Source organism: Notechis scutatus, chromosome 1, assembly GCF_049901735.1.
Source record: "Notechis scutatus isolate UNSWTSFEM ecotype Mainland chromosome 1, rNotScu1.2, whole genome shotgun sequence".
Lineage (NCBI taxonomy): Eukaryota > Metazoa > Chordata > Lepidosauria > Squamata > Elapidae > Notechis > Notechis scutatus.
Genome location: NC_142009.1, coordinates 65,578,126 through 65,589,618, shown reverse-complemented (window position 1 = coordinate 65,589,618; position 11,493 = coordinate 65,578,126). Strand labels below are relative to the sequence as shown.

The following is an 11,493-nucleotide window of genomic DNA, read 5'->3' as shown; positions in this document are numbered from 1 at the left end:
TGCCGGCGCGCCTTCAAAGAGAAATAGCACCGCAGGGCTGTCTAAAGTAGGATTACGACAACACTGCTCCAGAGCAAGGCGTCCCTCTACCTGGGAGTCCGTGGTGCCCGGGAGAAGCTCAGGCTCGCCTTTCTTTCGGAGGAAAGACGCACAAAACCTGTCCGCCAAAAAGCGGCGCCTAGCCCACAAGCTCTTCCGCCAGGACTGCGTGTCTGCTCGGGGTTGCTACGGAGGTGCCTCCTTCTCCCAGGGAACTTAGCGCGGCTTGGCATGGCGGCTCCCATCAGCCGCTGGACGCACATGGGTTTTCGCCTCGCGTAGGGAGAAGCGGCCGCGTTTTCTCTTTCTTTCTTTCTCTCTCTCTCTCTCTCCTCCCTCCCCCCCGCCTCCTTTCCTTTTCCGGGCATCGAATAACGGGGAACATGCGAGCGCTGGAGCGGGTGTTGCTGAGGGGTTTCCCCAGCGCGGCGGAATCCCCGCGGTGGAAACAGAGCGAGGCAGCTTCGGCGGCAGGTAAGCCAGGTCGGGCACCTTCCTTGCTGGGCTGGCTCTGCCTGCCTGCTTGCTTGCCACGGTGGCTCTCCGCAGCTGCTCTGGGTTTAGGCAGAAGGAGAGAAGGGAGGGCGGGCCTTCCTTCTTTCTATTCCCCCCCGCCCTTTCCTCTTTACCTAATACCTCTTAGGCTTTCGATGCATCTTGCCAAGGCAACATGTTTCTGTGGTTTCTTAAAAGACAGCTAATCCATCGGGAAAACTAATCCCCTCCCTGAAAGTTGGGAAGGTTTACGGAGGTAGAGCGGGGATGGGGATAGATGCCTTACAGGTAAGGGTCTGGATTGGTGATTCCAGCTAGGCAGACACTATTCTAATTATATATTCTAATAGAAATATTCAAATGTGTGTGTGTATGTATGTAATACATACACAAACACATACACACACATGAAAATAGAAATATATTCTATTCCAGTATATATGTGTGTGTGTGTGTGTGTAATACACACACACACATATATGAAAATAGAAATATATTCTATTCCAGTATGTGTGTGTGTATAAAATAATATATATATTACACACACACACACACACACACAAATAGAAATATATTCTATTCCAGCATATACTGGAGGCTATTCCATCCAAAGCCAAGACGATCAGGGTCCAAATGACTCTCTCTTTTCCCTTCCTCCTCCCATAAAGAAGACAGACAATTCATGTGCCAAAGCCTCAGTGACTAATATAACTGTCGTGTTGAGGTTTCTAAACCCAGATAACAGCACCCTCCTTTTTTTTGGCTACACTTAAGCACATAATAATCAGTGGTGGGATTCAATTTTTTTTTACTACTGATTCTGTGGGCGTGGCTTGGTGGGTGTGGCAGGGGAAGGATACTGTAAAATCTCCATTCCCATCCCACTCCTGGGGGAAGATTATGGCAAAATCTCATTCCCTCAACACCCCACTAACCTACTTTCAAGCTCTATTCTCCTGTGCAGGGCAACAAAAGAAGACCCAGCCGATTAGCTGGGACTCGGGAGGCAGAGAATAGATGGGGGCGGGGCCAGTCAGAGGTAGTATTTGCACTACTAGTTCTCCAGAACTGGTCAGAGCCTGCTAAATACCACCTCTGATAATAATGTCTTTTGACTTTGCATTTAAACATTTATCTTCCTCTTATTGAATCTGTGATAGAAATCTCTTTTCAATTCAAACTGTTTTTGATTCTTCTTGATTGAGTGACTAATATAACTGTCGTTATATTAGTATTCATTTCAGTTCCAATAGATCTAATAAACCCTCTTCTGTTAGACACCACGGACCAAAGGGGTTGAATTGTCATATTGAGTATGGCCAGTATACAGTACCCTTTACTTGCCTTTTGCACCAACTCTGAAGACAATAATTGGATCTCAGCTTGCATTTCTAATGTATTTTTGCTAATGTAAACTTCCTCATTTATACTTTTTCCAGAGTACTAGTATTGGCAGACCTAGATGATTATTGTGTTTGATTATATGATTATTGGTTATATTGAAAATTTTCCCCACTGAAGGGGATAATACAACTTGAAAAAAAGGGGGATAATAATTTTGCAAAAAGTATTTAAGAACAAATGAGATGACAAATCACATTCATTAGACTTCTTGTTATTTATGGATACTCTTGTTTATCCACTACTTCCTTTTGGGCTTAGTACTTGTTCAGTAAATATAGGATAAAAATTAGATATGACTAGTTTTCTAATAGAGTTGACAGAAATGGACATTTTTGAGAACTGTATACAATTCTTTTCCCTGTTGGGAGATGTCCAAATGTCAGATAATCATGTAAAATGCAGGACACATATAAATCACTCACTCTCATTACTTTAATTTTCAGAAAGTGGATCATTATTGCAGTTGTTGTTGGAAGGGAATTATGAATCCATCTTTCTAAGTAAAGCAGTCCAGAATGTCTTCACCATGTCTTCAGGAAAAGAGGACACCATTGAAAACTACCTGGAAAAGCAGATACAAGCTTACCTAGATTGTTCTTCAGCAGACATAGATTCTATTGAAAGGTAAATTGTTTTGAGAAGAACAATGCTTTGCTTGCATTTGAACCACAATACATCCCCCCTCCAATGCCCAATTTCAAATGATCTCAGAAAATATTCAGAATGTGTCTATGGAGATTCTCAGTCATCCAGGTCACGGTTGTCCCAAAGATGCTTTTCCAAAAGGCAGCTGGACTTTCTTGGTTTTTCCTTCTTCAGATCTGAAGAAGCTTCTTGGTTGAGAAGTGAAACGTTTTTAAAGAAAAAAACAAGTCCAGCTGCCTTTTGGAAAAGCACCTTTGGGATATTCAGAATGTGTATTATAAGTATTGTGGTGTTCAGTGTTGTTTTTATTGGCTTCAGCTGTAATGTGGGAGTAGCTCATTCCCTCCCTGTTGTTACTACAGTAATGAAAAATATAATATGCTAAGGAGTTAGCTTCATGGGGTGAATTAGGACACGCATTGTTAAAGATTTGCGATAATAGAAAATTATGTTTGCTTTAAATGCCCAAAGTAGGCTTCCCATCTTGCTTTTTCCATTGTTCTTTAATTTAGTAGCCTGAGTTTCAGGAGAAAGGAGATATACCTACTCCATGTTCATATCTTCACATTTTACTAGAAACTGTACCTGAAAACTTTAGTAATGTGAGATTTCTGAGTTTTGTCCTTTTCAGTCACTATATCCATTTGTTGGTTTTGCCCAGACTGTATTACATGTAATTAAAATACCATTGAATAAATAAACATTCCTTGTTTATACTTAATATTATATGCTCAGTTTATGGTTTGGGCTTGATATTTCACCTGTAACATTACTGAAAAAAATGAAGATGCATTTCCTTTAGCTTCGTTCTGCTATCTTTCAGCTAGCCATTCTTGTACATTCAAGCCTCACCAAAACCAAATATTCACCTCAAAGATAAATGTTTTGGCTGAATTTATGCATGACATCAAGACATAATTTGTTTAATCATGGCTTGTTAAATGGCTAGTCACATGTTTCACAGTAACTCAAAACTAAGTGTGATATGAATTTTGTCTGTCAAATTAGTATTTGGTGGTTTAATGATTTGAATGAATTGTAGTAATTATAGTAACTTGAGATATTAATCTTATGTCTGAAAGGACTCTTAAGGGAGACTTAGATATGAGGTGTGTTGTATTCACACACTTTCAAGAGTTCCTTTTATGCCTTGTCTAGTTACATAATTTTTTAGTTTTCTTCACCATTCTGATTTAGTAGTTCTTGGTAGATTTCCACAAAGAAAGGCATATGAAAATATTGCCAGTTATGAAATCATAAATTTCATTTATCATCTCATTTCATTATAGACTGTATCTAATGATATACATGCACAGAGTTAGGATTGTTCTAAAATTTCAAATGCAATAAATATTGTTGCAGTGCAATGATTCCAAACTTATTAACAGGTCTACCTTCCATCTTAGCCTGTTCTTCTTCCACATTAATTAGTGAAAGACAGACTTCAATTTCCTTGATATAGCCAAAATAATTGTTGGCTTTTCTAGTACTTCTGAAATTTTAGGAAATTGTATGCCTTGTAATTAATCAACTGTATCCAAGGATACCTGAATGGAGGCCAGAAGATATTTCTCCTCAGGCTATTCTCAGCAATCAGGAGACTTAAAAGGAAACCATGGTAAAGAGGAATGTTGACTTTGCTTGTTGTAAGCTGGCTGGGAAAGACACAAATGAAGATCACGTGACCCTTGGACACTGCAACTGACATAAATACATGCCAGTTGCTAAGCACCCAAATGTTGATCATGTGATTATGGGATGTTGTAACAGCTATAAGTGCAAGTACTAATCATAAGTCACTTTTTCAGGGCTATTGTATCTTCAAATGCTCACTAAATGAATGATTGTAAGTTGAAGACTACCTATATTTAAAAACAGGCTGTCTGCTCTTAGACATTCACCAAATGTTTTATTTTGTCAACATCTTCTAAAACAGTGGTCCCCAACCTTTTTTGTACCAGGGACTGGTTTCAAGCAGAAACATTTTTCAAGGACCGGGGGAGAGAATCCGAGTTTGGTGGTTTGCTTGCAGACGTTTCATTACCTGACTAGGTAACATCTGATGTTGTTACCTAGTCGGGTAATAAACGCCTGCCAGCAAACCACCAAGTTCAGGGAGCGCCTGGCCCTGCCTCCTCAGCCCCATCCCTCAGGTGTCTCCCTCCCTCCCTCCCTCCCTCAGGTGTCTGCCTCGTTCCTCTCTCAGTCACTCTATCGCTCCTCCAGCAGCCCAAGAAGCCGGGGTGGGTGGCTTTTCCTGTCGCCACAGCTTCCCAAGCGCCCGTTCACCCCACCCGCCCGCCCGCCGCTCGCGGTTCAATCCACAGTGCTCCGTTCTACCTGCCTGCCTGCCTGCCTTCTTCGTTTCGAGCAGCTTCGCTGATAAAAAGAGGCGAATAGTTATTATTCTCAGCCGAAGCTGCTCCCAAACAACCAGACAGGCAGGCAGGCAGAACGGAGCACTGTGGATTGAACCGCGAGCGAGCGGGCGGGCGGGGTGGGGGTGAAACGGGCGCTTCGGGGAAGCTGCGGCGACAGGAAAAGCCACCCCACCCCCTGGCTTCTTTGAAGCAGTTTCTTCCTGGGCTGGTGGAGGAGCGAGAAAGCGACTGAGAGAGCAGGACAGGCTTCGGTTGCTTCCTCCCTCCCCTTCTTTCATTTGTGTCCTTGATCCCCGATCCCAGCAGCATTCACCGAAGGCAAAGAAAGCCGCCATTTTTTTTTATTTTTTTTTCTTTGCGGCCCGGTAAAGAGTGCTCCACGGCCCGGTACCGGTCCGCGGCCCGGTGGTTGGGGACCCCTGTTCTAAAATGTTCTATGTAAACTATAGGTTAGTTATTAAAGAATGACAAATTTCTGTTCTGTATTCAAGTTTATATAAACACAACATCTTCATGTGTATTCCAGGCAAAGTGTGGTGTTCCTCCTTGGTGTAGGAAGTTTACAGCTGTTTGCGCAGAGCAACTGGACTGGACCTCCTGTTGACTTACAACCTCAGGATTTTCTTCCACCTGAAATATTGCAACAATATAATGAGGTATTTTCCCTCCAACTTCAAATAGTTGTGTGACTGAAAAATGCTTCTTTTAGTACTAGAAAAATGGCAAATTGCCGGCTAATGTTATACATACCCTTTTTATTTATTTCAGATTTAAACATAAATATATGATGCTAAGAAAGGAAAAGTGATAAACATAAATTATAATAGTAAACTATTTAGGTTGATCTTTGGTCTTTACAGTACATTCTCCTTTGGTTATATTTGAAGGTTTAGTTGTTAAACAATCTCACAATTTGTTTATTACAATTCCTATCTGCGCTATTAATTGTTAGTGGTATGTAGGACAGTTTTCTGGTCTGTATTGGTAAACCAGGTAATTTGGATTGGATCCAGTGATGTTCTGCTGATGGGACAGGTGCTTCTTCCGGATGAATTATCTGATTCTTTGAATTGTCTCCGAATATGCAATAGAAGATTTAGTTTTCTTTTAACTGTACAATCCCTTCATTGTCATTATTTGACATTGTTTCTTTCTCCTAACTAATACCATGCCGGTATGTTTCCCCTACCATCACCATTTAAATTAGGTGAACAGTCATTGCTGGTAGATTGGATTCTCCTTCCCTGTGAAACCTTCCCTTTGGGGCAGATTTGTTATGCAAGGAGAATTTAACTAACTTTGGATATAGCTAAAGCTAGGTGACTCAGAATAAGTGAGGTAATAGGCTATGCAGAGCATTTGCAGGGATGCTTGCAAAATTCCCATTTTCAATGCATTTTAACAGTCCCCTTCCTCTCCTCTAGAAAGTTTGGTCCAGCTGCTTTGAGAGTCTCCCAGGTTGTTTCTTTAATCCTACTCAAACATAACTATTGTGGTGAAAGTATTGCCATTTATCACGTATGCACTTGTGCAGACTCTAAGGAAGAATGTGAAGCAGCCAAAAAAGTGAACCATTCAAAGAAGGTGGTTCCCCTCCTATATGAGCTTTTCCCCCAGTGCCAGTGCCAGCATGGCAGAGATGGCAGTAAAGGAGAGGATGACGTGTAGTAATTATCATAGTAATTACCTGTAGTAATTATCATAGTAATGTAGCAATATGAAGCAGTCGCATGTCATTTGTGAGTTGCAGACAGATGCTGCCTTTGTCTTCCATTTGCTCCAAAGGATCTCTTTGAAACTGAATCCAAAGCATTACAGGTAGTTCTCGACTTACAACAGGTCACTTAACTGTTCAAAATTATGATGGATGCTCCCAAAAGCTACTTACAACCCATTTTTGCAGTTACGACGGCTGCACATACGTATCCCACAGTTGCTTGGTTGTGTTTTGGGTGCTTGGCAGTTGGCTCCCTTTTATGGTTGTTTGCAGTGTCCTGCAACTGCAATTTGTATTCTGTTTTGCTGATTTCCAGTGTTTATTTCTGGTTTCTGGCAAAAAAATGCCCATTGTGGAAAATTGGTTCCATTAAATCATGGTGTTCACTTAACAATAGTTGCAAAGAATGTAAAAAAAATCAGATCTGGTTATATGATGCCATGACTTAACAACTGTAATTCCAGGCTCAACTACCATCATAAGTTGAGGACTATCTGTACACAGCCACTAAACTGAAGTGCTTTAACATGGATGTTATTGTGTCTTCTAAAATAATGCAACTAATATGACTTTCTTTTTTACTGTTTCCAGACCAGTGCATTGTCAACTGCTATCTTAGGAATGCTGGTTCTAGATGGTGAATCAATATACAGCTTGGCCTCCCAACCTATCTTGTTGATGCTAGCTAGAGTCATCCTTGTGAATTCCAGAAACAAGCTAGAAGCTATTCAGGTAAAGAAAAACATGATTGAATAATTGTTCTTCTTTCCAAATTAGGAACCATTAAAGGGTCAAGGAATCACCCATGTTTTTCAGGCTATGCTTCTTTTAGATGTTATTTTAGTCTCTCACAGTCATAGGAAACTAATGCAAGCACGTAGATGCCAAATAATATTTTGAATATTGGAAGGTCCTTTAAATTTGATTGATCCATTTGCCTTTGTAGCTCACTTTGTCATACTTCATATCCTGGTGAGCCCCTTGTGAACTTTTCTGAGTTCTCCCTGGACTGTGACTAAACTTGGCATTTTCAGACAAAAAATCAAATGTTCTGCCTCCGAGTTGTGCGTCATTATTTATTGATTGGATTTATGTTCCACTTCTTTGTTCAGGGATTGCTCAAAGGCGTTAATGTAAAAATACGAAGGTACAAATTAAAACAAAAGGTAGCGACAATTCAAATGGCAAATACTAAAAAAAAAAACCCACCCATATTTGATCTAGACTACAGGGTTAGGGTTAAGATCTTTTTCAAATCTTCTCACTGTTAAACACTGTTTAAGTGCCATGTGCATGAAATAAAACCAAAGCGAGATAAGTGGATCTGACGTTTGAAAATATATTTTTTCTCTCACTTTCAGACATTGCCCTGGTGGACACTGCGATGTATTAATCTCCACCAGCAGTTGCTAGAAGAAAAGTCACCTGAACTCTTTGCTGTTGCCCAGGCCTGTATACAACAAGGTACAATTGACATTGTCATTAACTATTAATAGAGATTCATTCTTAGTTTATAGGGATTGAATTGCTACCTTATTACCTTATTTTTTAGGATTCTCTTTAATCTGAGAAAATCTAGGAGCAAATGACTTTCAGTGCATTTTGTTTCTGATTTAGGAAATCCTTATTCAGAGGTTAAGAATAACCCTGGTTATTCTTAGAAGGGGATGAGACTAATGAATTGTAATCAGTTCTGTCCATGGTTTGTCAAGCATATCATCTGAGCTAGAGAATTTGGCTTCTTCCACTTAGAGTAAGCCTAAGAAAATTTTCACAGTGCTTTCCTAAATGTCATAAAGTAGCAGTGGAAAATCAGCCCTCCAGATGTTGTGAAACTACCACGTTAATATTGAGAGATGCTGGTGGTTCAGCAATATTAAGACAATTTCTTTACATTCATAATCAGCAGCTTTAAAGGACTATTATGATTATGTTTGTAGACGTTTGCTTTTTAATATTGTTTCTTTGGGGATATATTTTTAGCAGTTGTATGGTGAGGGAGGGTTTTTCTTTCCTTTGTTTTTATGGGGAGAAAGTAGCTATGCATTTATATTTGTGTGAGTGTGTGTGTGTGTGTGTGATTGTATGTAAGGAACCGTGATGGCACTGTGGTTAGAATGCAGTACAGGTAGTCCTCGATTTATGACCACAATTGTAATGACGAGGCAGTCGAGTTGTTTGATCATGAACAACTGAATCACGATGATCTTTATTGGAGTCTAGTCTTGCATTTATACACATTTTTAGTTATCCTCCATCACTGGTTAACTTTGGTTACTGCTTAACTTTCGTTACTGTTTAGCACAGTAATTAATTATCTCTAGTTAAAGTCTAACATATATTTACTTCCTCTCTCTAATCCTCCTTTAGATTAGTGACTTTGTTCACCTGAGTTGTATTTGCTTGGAAACATTCTTTATCTGCGGTTTGCCATCCGAGATTTGGAACATTCCTGCAATTACAACTCTACACACAATTGAGCCACAATATTTTTGTTGCTAAGTGAAACATCTGTTAAGTGAATTTTGTCCCATTTTACAACTTTTCTTGCCACCATTGTTAAGTGAATCATTGTAGTTATTAAGGTAGTGATCTGGTTAAGAGAGTCTGGCTTCCCAATTGACTTTGATTGTCAGAAGGCCGCAAAAGAGGATCACGTGATTCCAGGCCATTGCAACCCTCATAAATATAAGCCATTTGCCAAGCATCTGAATTTTGATCACGTGACAATAGGAATGCTGCGGTTGTAAATGTGAAAAACAGTCTCTATTTTTAGTGCCGTTGTAACTTCGGTCACTAAACGAACCAGAGGTGGTATTCAGCAGGTTCTGACCAGTTCTAGAGAACCGGTAGCAGAAATTTTGAATAGTTCGGAGAACCGGCAAATACCACCCCTGACTGGAGATTTTACAGTATCCTTCCCCTGCCATGCCCACCAAGCCATGCCCACAGAACTGGTAGTAAAAAAAAATTTGAATCCCACCACTGAAAACAAACTATTGTAAGTCCTTGAGCTTACAATAGTTTACAGAGCTTAAAAGCTTACAGAGTTAGCAGTAGTTCAATCCTGACCAGCTCAAGGTTGACTCAGCCTTCCATCCTTCCGAGGTGGGTAAAATGGGGACCCAGATTGTTGGGGGCAATATGCTGTCTCTGTAAACCCGATTAGTGAGGGCTGTAAAGCACTGTGAAGCAGTATATAAGTCTAAGTGCCAGTATATAAGTCTAAGTACTATAAGTCTTTGTGTCATTATTGACTCCTGGCAATTGCTTGGATTGGTCCTTGCAATTTTCCCAACAAGGCTTTTTGGAAGTGGTTTTCCATCTTCTCAGGGCTGAGAGACAGGCACTGGTCCAGCTGTGTTTGTGCTTAAGGTGGGAATAGAATCCTTATTCCCCTAGTTTCTAGCCTGATGCCTTAACCACTACCTCACACTGGCTCTCAGGTTTTTGTCTAGTGTGCTCTCAGTGTGTGTCTATTTCATTATTATTTTTAATAAAATATTTTGGGCAGCATTGATACAATTTTTAGCAGAGTAGAGTACTATGGCTTGGAGCAGTATTTGTGCAGAAAGTTCTTTGGTGCAACATGCTTTGTCTCTGTGATGTTGAGTTTTTATGTAAAGAGTCTATGTCTCTTTCTCAGCAACATCACTTCCCTGTTTATGGAATTAAAAATGGCTGTGCTTTGTGGGAATAACTGTGCAATTTCATATTTGGAAACCTAATCCTCACCATTTCCTTAAGTTTGGTGGGGAAGACAAGCAAAAGAACCCATGCAGATTTTCAGCAGTCTTAGTTTTAGCTGTATTTTCTTTGCTGTTCTGACTTGGGAACAACATCCAGACACACCAGAAATAAGCCAGAGATCTGCCCCTGGACATAAAAGCATGTTTAAAGCAAGTCAAAATTTATAAACTCAAGTGCAAAAGAAAAAAAAAATTAAAAGTATGATTTGAGGTTCAACTAATCCCTATTAAACTGATGAAACCCTGAATTAGCATTCTGTCCAGAACCAGGTCTGTTCTGCATCAGATTAAGCAATATAATAAGGCAATGCAGTGCTCCGGTTTCAAAGGGGAAAACTGATTTAGAGTATGCATATGTATGCATATTGCATCTCCTTAAATCAGTGGCTTCTCCACCGTGATCTTATGAGAAGATACAGGTCCATTAAGAATTAGCTGGCAGGTACAACATTCATGCATATGTGCACTCTGAATCTTTGAAATTGGATCATTCCACTTACATTTCCTTAGGCTTAAAATTGCTGCAAGATCAATTCAAAGACCTATGACTGAGAAGAAAATAGTAATATAGCAAAAGTGATCCCATTTGTGCTTGGTTAGAGGAGATCACTGGACAGAAGATAGATTATAAACCGGAATTATTTTTACTTTGAATTATGACAGAAAAATATAATAAAGAGGAGATTTATCTAATAATACACATCTTCACAGCAGCAAGAATGACTTTTGCCCAAAAATGGAAAAATAGAGAAATTCCCGATGAAGGTGAAGTGATAAAGAAGATATTGATATGTGCTGAAATGGATAGATTGACTCTGGAATTAAAAAATAAGAATGAGACAGAATACTACAAGATATGGAATGAATTTTATCAATGGTGGGAAAAGAAAGGAAGGATCCAGAATAAAAAAATAAACAGGATTTGTAGAAGGGGGAATCACAGATAAAAACTAACTGTTCAAATGTATAAATGTATATAAAATATGTATTACATATTATAACATGTATGACAAAAAGGAATGTCAGGACGATCACACCGTGTCCAATGTTTTAATAAATTAAT

General features: G+C 39.7%; 1 protein-coding gene across 1 annotated transcript in view; it reads left to right on the top strand.

Moving 5' to 3' along the window:
• The first annotated feature begins 243 nt into the window (after window positions 1–243).
• The window catches only part of TTC27 (tetratricopeptide repeat domain 27), an 89,181-nt gene continuing 77,931 nt past the window's right edge, over window positions 244–11,493 (top strand). The window contains exons 1-5 of the mRNA XM_026680783.2: window positions 244–513; window positions 2,382–2,562; window positions 5,491–5,620; window positions 7,273–7,413; window positions 8,043–8,145. Coding sequence (XP_026536568.1) covers window positions 423–513; window positions 2,382–2,562; window positions 5,491–5,620; window positions 7,273–7,413; window positions 8,043–8,145 — 646 coding nt within the window. The 5' untranslated portion in view covers window positions 244–422. The remainder of the gene's footprint in view (window positions 514–2,381; window positions 2,563–5,490; window positions 5,621–7,272; window positions 7,414–8,042; window positions 8,146–11,493) is intronic.